Consider the following 14,681-nt stretch of genomic DNA (forward strand, 5'->3'; position numbering starts at 1 on the left):
CTGGGGAAATAAAAAAAAAATCCTTTATGTGGGGCTCAGTTACGTAGATATTGGTATCTTGTGCTATTTTTGATGCTTTGAGGCATTCTACCCCATTTCCAGATAGCTCTCCAAAAGATACATGCTTTCTGTAGAACTGGTGACATTCTCACCAGGCCACATGAGTATTTCAGATATTCTAAAGCGACTTCAGTTTTCTAAAGTGACCTTAAAGTCTTCTGTTAGATAACTTAAACCTACATTTCATATCTGATAATTTGTTCATGCAACATCACAGACAGCTCTCATTTCCTTTGTCAGGATAGTAAGCATTTGTTTAATTTTGAGTAGTATGATCAGACCTTATCTCGCAGAGATATAACACGTACTATTAAGGGTGAAGAACAAAAGCATTCAAATAGCAGCCACTGTACTTGATTCTAAATACCCTATTTTCATTGTCATAGTAATCATAACTATTTCTGTGATTTAGAACAATTTAAAGTCTGGAATAGACCATAGATATAGAGAATATTTCAGAGAATACATCCCCAATAATGCACAGAGCACTACTTCTTGACAAAAGAAGCACTACTAATTTCCAGGGACAATAACCTCAATCATCTTTTGGTCTTTTCACTCCTAATAATTTAACTATTGTTAATATATTACTTGGAATTTCCAAGTAACTTCTTACCTTTTGTGATCCCAATTCTATTTAAAATGCCTAGAATGTGCATGAGTCTATTGGTGCCACCAATTAATCATAAATGAAAACCTGTTGCAAAAGCAGTTATAAAGCATTTCAACATATTATACACTCTTCCATTGCTAGGTTTGAAGGGATAGTGGTGACATTGGTCACATCCCATAGGAAATAAGTACAGTTTGATTTTTACATTAAAATCCATGGCTCACAAGCAGATGCTGACACCAGGCAACAGCAGTTTAAAAGGCATTTCTCTTTTGAGGAAGTAAGAGGGATCACCATAATGCAACACAGCAGAATTTCTTTAGTAACACAAAGTATTAGAATCAACCTTTCACCTTTAACAAAATTCCAGAAACAAATTTGAAAGAAAAGGATAGGAATAACTTCATTACAATTTTGCCATTCAAAAATCATATTCAGTATGTACATTAAACTTCAGTTGTAGAAGGTCACATCAGAACAGTGGGAAACTACCAACAATGAAATTGGTTACAATATCTAATTCACTGTTACATAAAATGCATTTACAGTATAATAGCTAAGGAATGCATGTAATTTAAAGAGGCCCCTTACAGCAATCACTGAGACTGAACATATGCAATATAAAGTCTCAAATCCATTGCATTTACTGAGGAGTGCAAGAGTTTTTTCTGTCCATCAAGAGCCCCTGGCTTAGCAAGAAAGTCAGACTGGTACATTATTATACTAAACAAAATCATGACTGTCAGTCAGAAGAAATATTCTTTTTGATTTTCATTGGCTGTGTTTTGCATGCTGAGCTCACTTTTCAGCGCAGATTCAGCACTGTCTTCATTTTCAGATCCTTTTGCCTCATTTTTTGAGTATATGCCTTTTTTTTTATAAATACGTACGGCTATGGCAGTGATGCAAAGTAGGATGAATATCACAACTGCTATTACACCTAGTAGAAGAAAAAAAGAAAAAAACTCCAGAGAAGGTATATACAAATAGTAATTTATTGGACAGACAACAGGACAAAAAAGGAATGACCACATCACATAATGGAGGAAGTAGCAAGGAAACTCTAAAGTAGGAAGCCATAGTTCCTTTCAAAACAGTAACAGCACTACAGTACAAGTTTCATGAAAATTATTTCAAAATTTTGCATACTACTACTACCAAAAACAAAAAAAAAATAAAAAAAAAGAATCACTATCATTCATTCAACTTTTGAGTGGAAGACCTTAGGGTACTGTAGAAAAGAGGTTATCTTTTCCTCCTTCACCACCAGCCCTTAGCTCTCTGTCAGACTGTGATCTCAATCCACTGCAAATGTAAGGATCTGATATTCAGGGACTTTCCTGAAGAGAATGGGACAACAGAAAGAGCTCTACTGTGACTTTCTGCTTTTCTCCAACTTCGGTGAATGTTAGACAAGGCAAAGTGTATTCCCCCTCCTCAGTTACTTCTGTTGCTCAGGACCCTTTCTCATGCCACATGTCATCAGGAGAGAAGTGGACGTGTCAGAAGATTTTGCCTGCCAATCATATCTTCTATCACTACTCCAGGTCTCAGAAAGGAATTTGGAGAGCTGAGGTAGAGAACAGGGTGAGGACAAAGGTGTTGATCTGGAATTCTGAACCAGATCCTCTATCATCTCTGCTTGTGTATATCACAAAGTCCAAGCCTCAGACCTTTGCTTTATTTTGACTTGTAAATAACCATAGTTAAGTAGTAGAAAAATTGTAAGTGCATATTCCTAATTGTATTTAGTAACAATAAAATGATGAGGTTATTGTTGTCTTTAAAAGTCTTTAGCTATTGCCGTTTAAAGTTTAAAAATGACTTTATTCCTAGTAGACTTAAAAATCCTCATCCAAGCTAAATTACCTAGTACATGAAATGGTCTTTATGTACAGATATTTATGTAAAATAATACCTTTTGAAAGAGCAAAGTAATGTTTGTCAAAGTTAGACATGTAGAAGAGCTCAGAAACCATTTTTTAAAATTCTGGCCTCATCAAATGTGTAGAAAAAGATACAGACATAAATAACATTTCACAAGAAAGGAGACTTCTAGGTTTTAATGCCTCTTATTCTGATATCTTTAGCAATACTGTGTTAAAGGTCACTGACCATGCAGTGTGTTGTTGGCAGGCACCAACCATAGCAGGTACCCTTATTTAAATGGTAGACACAGAGGTGACTCCAGGTTCTCATCTTAACTTCACCTTTCACAGACATAAACGCTTTTATCCTCAGTGAGAAGCCTTGTCAGCTTTATTCAGCTAAATTTCACTCTGTAATTTATCTGCTGAGGCTTTTAAAAACCTTAGAAAGAAAACCTATTCAGAATTTAAAAGACGAAGGGCATGACCTTTCCCTCCCCCTGCCCTCTTTCTGTTGAAATAACTAATGGAAACTGAAATGGAACTGTGCTGTGAAAATGCTATCTTTTCGAGTGAAAACAAGTTTCTCTCCCGCACCTCCTCCCAAGAGAAGAAATATCATGAGAAATTCTCACAGGGGAAGACTGTCACATATGCAATACCATTCCTTGAAAGAAAGAAAGAAAAAATGAACTGGCGTAGCTCTACACTTTCTCCAATACAGGTGACAGGAACTGAAATTCGTATGAGGGTTCCTGATCACAAACTGTCACTATTCAGGCTTATATGAGTACTCTACATTCCTTTTAAGGAGATGGAACTGTTATCTTCCCCACTACAATCTAGATGGATCCTGGCTTAAGGACAGTCAATTAGACTAAGGAATGGAACCTGCATATCCTGATTACAGTCCTGAATTTTAGGCACCAGATAACTATCCAAGGCTTTATATCATATTTGTTCTAATAGGCATAAAAAGTAAATGGACTGTCAACATATTCTCTTTAGGAGCAAGAGAACTGTACATAGCTCTTCCTCCATTCCTCTGTTGAAAGTGTTAAAAAAATATTTTTTGATGATCATTTGTAGTTCTATTTGAGCTGATAAAAATGGCCAAGAGAAATAGTAAGAAAATGGAAGAAGAGTAGTGATATTTCAAACCAAAAGTAAGTAGTTTTTATTTTAACATTTTATCTCACATGCAAGTGAGTCTATTCAAGAGTACATTGCTTTCCAGATGTGGAATCAGAATCAAGCTTGTCTCAGTCTGTCAAATGATTGATTCAAGCACTGTTAGGTCCCATTTTCTCAGGAAAATCTGTGCTGGTCAGATCTATTAAATAAGATTTTGAACTTGACTGTGCGGCAAGATGTAGTTTTTTGGCATAGTTAAGGAGGAAAAACAGTTCTTCCTTAAACATATGCTATTGGTCACAACGTATATGAGTACTTTTTAAAGTCATAGAGCATGGTATTAGGCAGGTTAGAAACCTGTTCTTAACATATTGTGTTTCAGGATAATGTTCAATGCACAGAAACACAGCATAAATTCATGTAATAAGGAAGCATAAGAGGTATGTATTACATCTTAGAATAACAATTGATTTTTTTCTACCACCTGTAGTAAAACAAAGCCTTTTTTCTAGTTTCCTTGGGCACACAAAACCAAACTGACTTCACTTCAGCATTGATTGACTCATAGTTAATAGAAAAATTAATTTTTGGAGTTGTTATAGTGCCTATTACCTCCAATAACTGCAGAGTCGTTTCTGATTGCATTAGCTAAGGGTTCTCCTTCATCTATTGGTCCAGAGTGATCTGTAGCAGAAAAAAAAAGGAAAGTGACAAATAGAAGAGATTTCAAGATGTTCTTACATGGTTACACCTCATGTACAGTGTGGTTCAGTGGCAGTAGTGTGAGTCTGTAAATGTGCAATGAACAGTGATGCAGATTACGGAGATAAAGAGAAAAATGTAAACATTCAGAGGAAAAGAGAAAATCTAGAGAAGAAATAAGTACATACAATAGAGAATTACTTTCAAAGCTACTCCAGAGATGTTAAACCACACAAAAAAAAAAAAAAGAAAAAAGAAAAAAAAAATTTATTCAGGTCATGAATACACTTTAGCTTTTGCTTCAGAGATCAGAACAAGTGATAACCATATGCTACCTGCAAATGAATGGGTTGTTTCACTTGATGTTGAGTCAGCACCAGTTAAAGTGCCACAGTTGGATTCAGTGAAGCGTCCCTTTACGATGACGGGGGCTGAGCTTCTGTGGTGCAGTGCAGCCTTCAAAGGAGCAATGTGGTTGAACTGCACTGAAGAGAGACATCCAATAAACCCCTGAGAGTTTGCCTTCATAGTCTCCTCATCTACATCACTGTTTTCTGTTAATCAAAAGGAACAGAATACAGTTAATCATAGTGTAAATCTACAAAATGAAGTGACAGACGAATAAATGAATAATTAACCTGTGTTCCTTTGAGTATATTTGAGTTACAGCAACATATGTAGATTCACTGAATCCCTTTCTTGTCTGTGTTTAATAAAAAGACAGTGAGATAGATTCAGTTCTTTTTTTTTCTAAACATACAACAGTTACTGACCTGCTGAGGGAAACGCTTTTAACTTGCTTTAGTAAGTTCCAAAGTAAAAAGACTCAAATGTAACTAATTTATTTACATTAAAATGCAGCACTTTTTCACTCTGCAAAAAGATAAGGATGAAGCATGCATTCAAGAAAAATACATATTTTATTGGATTTCATCTCATAAATATGTACATTATTGAATCATATTCTTTTCAGAAATTAATACATCTATTCTATCCTATCTTCATCAAGTCTGTCAAAACAAAACAGAAAAAATCTCTGAAGATCACTAATCCTGGAAATCCTTCAAGAAATTTTCTGCGAATTTTTTTTAAAAAATTAATGTTGTTCCAGTAGGCTACACATTTTAAGCATGTTATCATTATCTTTCCAATTATGCCAAAAAAATCACAAACAAAAGACAGATATCTTCCCACTTTATTCACTTAAGCTGCTTTTCTGAATGCTTGGATCTTGTCAGAGCTTTCTATTTATTCACCAGCCAATGCTTACTAATGTATTACTTTGGAAATGCAAAGCAGTTTATTTAGTCTGACAGTTCTAATTTAAGCAAAAATTCTGGAAGTACTAATTATTCAAAAAGATTTCTTAAGGGAAGTAAGTTTTCAAGTTTTCTACAAAGAAAATGAGAATCTAATCTCATTAATTTCCACTTTCACTTTACTTCAGAACACACAAATGAACCTGTGATCTTTACAAGGGCTACCATAACAATCTTAAATACCAATATAAAACACACTCCTCACATAATTAGGTTAACAATGAAAATAGGACTAATGTGTGTTGGTAGAATGTTGTAAAATAACACATCATCATTTTCCTCAACTACTCCCTGCTTATTGGAATGATGATGTATTAGTATACAGATGTATACCAGCCAAAAGCCTGCTCAGCCTACACTGATGGATTACATAAAATGCTGGGTGTTTAACTGCTTCTATTCTCTCTGTAGCATACTGTGCTTCTGATGATTGCCTCATTGCACAGAAGAATCTCCTATATCTGGATATATTAAGAAAAAACTAACCTGAACTGGCAAGAAAACAGTGTCCCAAACCCTTTGTGATAAATACATGTATCTTTCTAAGTAGGATCTAAACTTCAAGAGTAAAGTGTTTTTTATTATTTTCTAGTTTCCTTTACAAACTATTTCATAAATTTTTTATGTGTCTAATATGAAAAGAAATTATATATTTAAAATCATTAGAGTTCATTTGACTCATTAATTAGAAAATATTGCTGCAATGAAATAAAGCTTTTCATTAAAAGTCATAAGGTTTAGGAATAACTGTGCTTTGGTGCTAAAATCAAATTTAACTAACTGAAAATGACACACAACTTGTTTCTCAAAGACTGTTATTTATAATAAACTGCAGTTATGCATCCTTAAGCATCTTTACAGCAAAATGTTTGCTAAAATTTTTTTCAGCAAGAAAGGCACAATTATTCCACCTACATTGCCTTGTTCAAAAAAATCTCAACCAAATCTCAAAGGTAAAATATTAAATCAATAATCTCTTTCTTGAATTCTGCTTCAACCGTCTTTCCTCTGTGATGTACTACTGAAAGTGAGCTCCTAGCAGAATATTTTAAGATAATAACTGTGTGATCAAAAGATTAGCTTTGATCTTTCTGCTTTTATGATGTTGAAGATTTCAAAATTTTTCATGTTCTTGTATGAACTTGTCTCAAAATTAGGTAAGTCCATAACACACTGGGTGAACTACTGGCTGACAAATTGAGCTCAAAAGTTATAGTGAATGAAGTTGCATTAGACTGGTGGTCAATCATCAGTAGAATTCCCCAGGACTCAATTTTAGAGCTACTGCTCTTTAAAAGATCTGAACACAGGAATCTAATGTTTATTAAGTAAGTTTGATGACAATATTGAATGGGGAGGAGCTGTGGACTCCATCGACAGTGGAGAGGTCCTGCAGAGAGATCCAGAGAGGTGGACAAGTATATAAAATTAGACAAAAGTAAGTGGTAATTCCTGGTAATCTTGGAGATGAGAGGCTGGAGAGCAGCCCTACAAAAAGAGATCTGGTGGTTTGGTTTGATGCCAAGGTGAATATGAGTTCACAGTGTACCCAGCCAAAATGGCCAACTGTATCCTGGGGCATACGAAGTGTAGAATACCTAGTTGGCCAAGAGAGGTGATTGTCCCACTCTACATTGCTGTGGCCCCACACAGCAATTTAAGTTAGGTAAGTTCAGACTGAACATTAAGAAAAAATTCTTTGCTAACAGGGTAGCTGGTCAGTCATATGGCACATATGTTTTAGAGATAGGTAGTCCTTTAAAGTTGGACTCAGATATCCTTATAGGTCTCTTCAAACTTGAGGTATTCTACGATTTTATGATTCTATGAATCTACTCCCTAGAAAAAAAAATAATCACTGTTTGACTTTCACAGTCAAACTACCAGATGGATACTAATAATACGCCACAAAATCTCACGTTTGTGTAACAAGCCTGTGTTGGGATGAAGACTTTATTATGGCCAGGTTTTTTTTCATTAAAAGTGTTTATTAGAGTAATAAATAATTACATCTATATATCCTCTGATTTCAGTTGAATCATGGTTTATTGGTGTGTCTTTTTCCCTACAGTTAACATGTGACCCATAAACACTGTGAAGCTATTTTCTTTTTATACATGGATAAATACAACATTGTACTACGAAATTTGGTTATGGTTTAGATTGAACAGGAGCAGATAAATTACTGTTAAAATGTCATTAAAAATTTGGGGGTTTTTTTCCTGACTTTTCTGCACAAAAGAATACCCTTTAAAACCACTCAGAAACAGACTAGGACCTTTTTCCTTAATTTGTTATTTGATTCAGCAGCTTACTGCTGAAAAAAAAAAACCAACCCAAAACACGGCAGTGAAGAAAGCAATTTGATTAACAGGAAGTGATAGAGAGTTCTGTCATAAAGACTTTTTGCTGTTTTTCTGACAATATAAATTCAGCAATCAGGAGTCACAAGTGGGTGTTATTTGTGGAACTGTCATTTATCACACTGTTGAGATTCAGCAGAAAAAGCCTTTAAAATGTAATATTACAGGAGAAATATTTCGTCAAAAGAATTATCTCATCAAACTAAAGTACCTCAATTTAATTCCTGAATATTGATTTTTTTTAAAATAACAATATTTCATCCAAGACTGTAAGACTGTAGAAGCATTCTCTTTCCCTAAATAATAATCCTGAAAATCTTCTGTATTGAAAGCAAGCCTTGGCAAGCTTGGCTAACAAAATTAAAAATTTGATTGAAAAAAGATATTAAAAAAAAAAAAGTTTCACAAAATTTTGGAATACAATCATATGTACTTTAAATTGTGGGAGGTGTATTTAAAAGTATATTTTACACTTATTTTAAGCACTTTTCTATACCAACTTCAAAAGATTGAATTTTACTATTCTATTACTATGTTAGGTCCTGAACTCATAGAGTAAAAAAAAGAGAAATGGACATTTTTTAAAAACAACTATTATATATCATTTGCTTCATGGCAGCACTTTTTGGGGAGTGTACAAACATTATGGTTTCAAAGGGTTGATTTTAAAATTAACAATTCAAATTTGAACAGATCAGTGGGGCAGAGTGAGTGTTTTGCAATTCCATCGTTCTTTAAGAATAAAACTATAACAATTAGAGCTCTTAAGTAAGCTTAAGTAACAATTATCAATTATTTTCAAAGATATTCCCATGAAGACAGACCAAGTTATACAATCTTATCATTTCAGCCACAAATAAACCAATATAAGAAAGGACAAATTACCTACAAATAGAATGGAAGTTTGAACACACAAAAATTTCTCTGAGTAAAAACATTTAAGTGGTTTTAATTATGTCTTCTTATTAAAAGTCTATTTATTTTTTTTTAAATTATCACTGAAACCAATTTTTACATTTTTGGAGACACCAATATTCAGTGTGATGCCTTTGTTTAAGTATTATCTTAAAGTCACGTATTATCTTAAACTGGTGAAACTTTCTCTATAAGCCTTGCTGTAAGATTATCTATTTCTCATTTGGTGAGGAAAGATTAACACCATTCACTGAACAAAAACATCACCCACAGTTTCTCACCCTCACCCTGGGGAGGGTAGGAAGCTTCATCCTTGGCTAATGTGATTTTCTTTACTCAGCAGAAGTAAACTGCTTCCTCAATGTATTGCTGTAAAAAGAGAGGCTTCTACAGCATCCTTATTGTGAGGTTTTTTGAGAGGAAGTATCTTCTTAGAAGAAAATTAAAAATACAGTGATTTCTTTGGCTTGTAACCTGTGAACTCTGCAGCTGAGTGTATTGTTTCCCCTTTCCCTCACAATTTAACCTTAATATATTTTGCTGATTCCCAATACAGCCTAGCTCCTATTTTGTCACAATGTTGAAAACATAGATTCAGAAGTCTTTAAACTGGAAGGCTCAGGTTCCATAAAGTGAGGAGAAACAGTGATTTATTCCCTTTGTCCCTGGGAATCCAAAAACAGTTCAGCAGCTCTCAGATTTGCTTTCAACAACAACAACAAAATAACCTGAGCTATGTAGAACTGCAGAAGAGCTCTGACAAATACTTCTCCAGCTGAAGATAATCCTCAGAAAATCCATTGCTTTCTGGCCTACTTTAAAACTAGTGAGTTTTTCCTGAACAACATTTCAAAGGACAAGAAACACAAAATTTCATATTGTATTACTCATGCTGTTTATACCTGCAGTAAAGACTTGTTACTTTTTTCTGCTGCCTCCACAAAGTCTCCTTCCATCTCTAAATACAACTTCACAGATTCAGCACCAAAACCATTCAGATTTATAAAAGAAACAGCAGCTCTTCAATAACATCTCCCCTTTGAATGGGAGAGACCTATTACATAATTTTTTTCTAAGCCAAACTGGTCTGAGTGGCCCATGAGGTCATTTTATCTCCATGCCTCACACTATTGTGATCATGCAAAGTCATCATATAACTGTCGAAATTCCCACGTCTGAACTTTTATAACTGTGATTTCTTTGGGAAACAGAACATTGGCCCTGATCAAAGAGACTCTTGTTTGCCCACACACATGCAATTCAATACATTGCATCAAATATTGAGAGGAAGAAGTGATTCCTCAGCAGGTTTGTGGATGACATTAAGCTGAGTGGTGCACTTGATTCACTAGAGGGAATGAATGTCATCGAGAGAGACCTTGGCAGGCACACTTGAGGAGTGAGCAAATCTGAAACTCATGGAGTTCAGCAAAGTCAAGTACAAAGTCCTGCAAATATGTCAGGGCATTCCCCAATATCACTACAGACTGAGAGACAAATGAATTGAGAATGGGCGTACAGAGAAGGAGTTAAAAATACTGGTGGATGAAAAATTGGGTATGAGCTGGCAGTATGTACTTCGAGGCCAGAATGCCAAAAGTGTGGTCAGCAGGCTACAGGAAGTAATTCTCCCTACTCTGTTCTGATGAGACCTCACCTGTAGTCCTGCATCCAGATCTGGGATTCCTAGCAAAAGACGGATAAATCTGTTAGAGCAGGTGTAGGAAATGTTCATAAACATGGTCAGAGGGCTGGAACACTTCTTCTATAACTAACAGCTGAAAGAGTTGGGATTCTTCAGCCTGGAGAACAGAAGGTTCCAGAGAGACCTTATAGCAGCCTTCCAGTTGTAGTGGTTGTGCCTGGGCCAGGTTTTGGTAGTGGGGGGGTCTACAGGGGTGGTTTCTTTAAACAGAGAGCTGCCAGAAGCTTCCCGTGTAGCTGACAGGACCAGTACCAGTCCATTCTAAGATGGACCCTGCATCTGACAAATTAGTGATTGAGGTAATGCCTCTGTGAATAGCATATTTGAGAAGAAGAAGTTGCTGTACAGTTGCTAAACTGCAGCAGCAACGGGTAGTAAGAATGTGAAAACATCTCTGCAGACACCAAGGTCAGTGAAGGGTCCTGAAGAAAAACTCCCCTGTGAACTGTGGTGAAGACCATGGTGAGGCAGCTATGCCCCTGCAGTCCATGGAAGCCACGGGGAAAGAGAGATCCGCTTGCAGCCAATGGAGGATCCCACACTGGAGTGGGAAGATGCCTGAAAGGAGGCTGTACTCCGTGGGAAGCCTGCAGTGGAGTAAGTTCCTGGCATGCCCTGGGAGTCTGTGGAAAGAAAGGAGCCCACACCAGAGCAGGTTTGCTGTCAGGATTTGTGATCCTGTGAGGGACTCATTCAGGAGCAGTCTGTTCCCGAAAGGCTATGGATGTTCCTGTTCTCCCTGTGGATAATTCACATTGGAGCAGTGTGTGAGGTACTGCCTGCGTGGGAGGCCCCATGATGGAGTAGTTCATAAAGAACTTCCCATGGGAAGGATCCACTCTGGAAAAGTTCTTGAGGGAGTGTCTCCCATGAGAAGGACCACACAGCGCAGCAGTTGGAAGTATGAGGATGCCTCCCCCTTTGAAGAAGCAGCAGTAAAGTCCATCTGTAATGAACTGACTGTAACATCCAACCCTCATCTCCTGAACCACTGGTGTGAAGGAAACAAGAGTCCTGAAGAAGGGAGGGCTAGGGAGAGGTGTTTTAAAATTTGGTTTTATTTCTCATCTCTGTGCTCTGATGGTTCATTAATAAATCAAACCTTTTTCTCCCGAAGTTGAGTCTGTTTTGCCCATTCTGCTAATTTCTGAGTGATCTCCCTGTCCTTTTCTTTATTCACAAATCTCTTGTTATATTTCTCTCTCCTTTGTGCAGTTTAGGAGGAGAGTGATATTATGAGTTGGTTGTCACCAGGCACCCAGCCAGGGCTAAACTACTGCACCAGTGTATAAAGGAAGCTTATAAGAAAGACAGACAGAGATCTTTTACAATGGTCTGAAAGACAGGGCAAGGTGAAAGGTTTTTCAATGAAAGAAGGTAGATTAAGGTTAGACATAAGGAAAATGTTGGGTGTCTTTTTATGATGACTGTTGTGAGACACTGGAACAGGTTGCCCAGACCTGTTGTGGATGCTCCATCATTGGAAACATTCAAGGTCAGGCTGTATGAGGCTATATTTGAGCAACCTGCTCTAGTGGAAGATGTCTCTGCCCATGGCAGGGATATTGGAACTAAATAATCTTTTAAGGTTGGTTTCAGTTAAAATCATTCTGTGATTCAATGATCTTACACATCAGGCTACTAAATTAGTTACACTTGAAATATCACGTTCAAATCTCTCAATTCCTTTTCTAAACAACAGCAGGCCAGAAATCGTCTCAATTATGCTTCTTCATTGTGAAATTGAACTTAAAATTTTATTAAGTCCTTTTTTCTAGCTAACAGTACATGTAGGAAAAGGCATATTTGGAACTGATTTTTTTGTTTCTGAGCATATGTATGCACACATACACATGACAGGAAAAGTTAAAGACCAATATTTACTCAGAATAGAGAACTAATTTCATACATATTTTGATTTGGATTTACATTATTTGAAAGTAGATAGGGATCAGACAGAAAGTGGCCAAGACTACCTCTTCCCTACCCACCGGCACAATGGACTACTTTGTTTGTTAGTGAGAGAGCTTTTTGGAAACTTATCTATGTTTTTTACTGTCCTAGCCAGAACAGTATTTCTGAGTCTGTTATAATGGCAGAAACATTGATTTACCAAAGTTGTTATGTTACTCCCAAAGGTACTATAGTGAAAGTGGTAGATATATGGATCCTGGAGGGGCACCTCAGGTATATAGTAATAAAATTCCTCTAAAATAAAACGCATACAACTGAATGTGAACAAAACACTTCTTCGATCTTATGGTTTAGTGTGGCTATTATATAAAGCATGTAAATTGTTCCTATAAGCCTTGGGGAGCAAGACAGGGTAATATCTTCTCTGTACAACGTTAAGATGAAACCTCAATTTCTTCCATGTCACATATCATAATTTTCTAAATTTCTTTCTCCAAAAAGCCTTTGTTAACACTTTATCTTACTTAAAGAGATTTTTAAAGAGTGGGAAACTATCACTCCCTTGCAGTCAGTTTGTTGGCTAAATTTTCAAGCACCAAAGACTTAGAGGGGAAGGGAGCTCCTAGATCTTGTTTTGTTTCTGTTAAAAATTACGGTACTTGTGTGCCATAAAAATGACAAATATTTAAGCTCTATAAATTTAGATATAGTCTTTTCCTATAATCCATCATTTGGTAAAATAGTTATGTATTCTACACTTAGTCCAAGAAAATTTATAGAAGGATAAAAATAATCAAATCACAAAATGAGGGAAAGGTTACTTACTATATACAAGCCTTAGTTACTGCATAGTACAACATATGCCAACTCTGCTTCCATATTGTAGCAACAAAAAGTGCAATTAGAGGAAGAATGAACAAATGGACCATATGCAAACCTCATGAGGTTCAGCAAGGTCCTGCAAATCCAACAGGGAACTTGCTAGCTGTTCTCCACAGGCTGGGTGGAGAATCCACTGAAAGCAGCCCTGCAGAGCAGGAATTGGAGGTACTAGGAAAGGAAAAGCTGAATATAAACCAGTAATGTCCACTTGCAACCCAGAAAGCCATTCGTATCCTGGGCTGCATCAAAAACAGCGTGGTTAGCAGGTCGAGGGAGGTGATTCTGCCCCTGTATTCTGCTCTTATGAGACCCTGCCTGCAGTGCTGCATCCAGCTCTGGGGTCCTGCAAGATAAGAAGGCCATGGATCCATTGGAGTAAGTCCAGAAGACGGCTGCAAAGATGATCAGAAAGCTGGAGCACCTCTCCTATGAAGACAGGTTGAGTTGAGATTGTTTAGCCTGGAGAAGAGTATGCTCTGAGGAGACCTTACAACAGCCTTTCCATATCTAAAGGGGTCTATAAGAAAGTTGCAGAGGTGCTTTTAACAAGGACATGGAATGACAGGGTAATGGCTTCAAACTGAAAGAGGGGAGACTTAGATTAAATATTAGGAAGAAGTTCTTTACTGTGAGGGTGGTGAGGCATTGGCATAGGTTACCGAGAGAAATGGTGAATTCCTCATCACTGTAATTGTTCATGTCCGTGCTGCACATGATTTTTAGAAACTTGGTCTAGAGGAAAGCATTCCTGTCCATGGCAAGGAGGTTGGAGCTAGATGATCTTTTGTCCCTTCCAACCCAAATAATTTTATGAGTCTACAAAATTACTTTAAAGAAAAATATACTTTAACTTTCCAACAACACTAAGCCGTTCTCTTCAGTTTTGCAATATGATGAATACGAAAATAATAAGATCTTGACAATTTTAGTTTAAGCTATTTTAACAAAAATGAAAAATTGATAACTGTAGATATGAACATATTGATCATTACTGCAGAGAAACAGATAGCATTTCATGAATCATCACTAGACACAGATTCTTGTCATAGCTTAAGTAGTTTTTAAAAAGTAACTCCAACATATTTTTTATTTACATTAAACTTATCCCTAGCTGTTTATACCAAAACTATTCACAGAATTTTTTTTTCAAACAAAGTACATGATTAGCTGTGTTCTATGGTCTTTGTGTATGATTTCACAGTGATT

General features: G+C 36.4%; 1 protein-coding gene across 1 annotated transcript in view; it reads right to left on the reverse strand.

Annotated features, from left to right (window-relative positions):
- Positions 1 to 1,419: 1,419 nt before the first annotated feature.
- The window catches only part of CNTNAP4 (contactin associated protein family member 4), a 227,766-nt gene continuing 214,504 nt past the window's right edge, over positions 1,420 to 14,681 (reverse strand). Inside the window, exons 22-24 of the mRNA XM_062017669.1 lie at positions 4,713 to 4,931; positions 4,288 to 4,359; positions 1,420 to 1,613 (exon numbers count right to left, since the gene is read on the reverse strand). Coding sequence (XP_061873653.1) covers positions 1,420 to 1,613; positions 4,288 to 4,359; positions 4,713 to 4,931 — 485 coding nt within the window. The remainder of the gene's footprint in view (positions 1,614 to 4,287; positions 4,360 to 4,712; positions 4,932 to 14,681) is intronic.

This window comes from Colius striatus, chromosome Z (genome assembly GCF_028858725.1).
Source record: "Colius striatus isolate bColStr4 chromosome Z, bColStr4.1.hap1, whole genome shotgun sequence".
Classification (NCBI taxonomy): domain Eukaryota; kingdom Metazoa; phylum Chordata; class Aves; order Coliiformes; family Coliidae; genus Colius; species Colius striatus.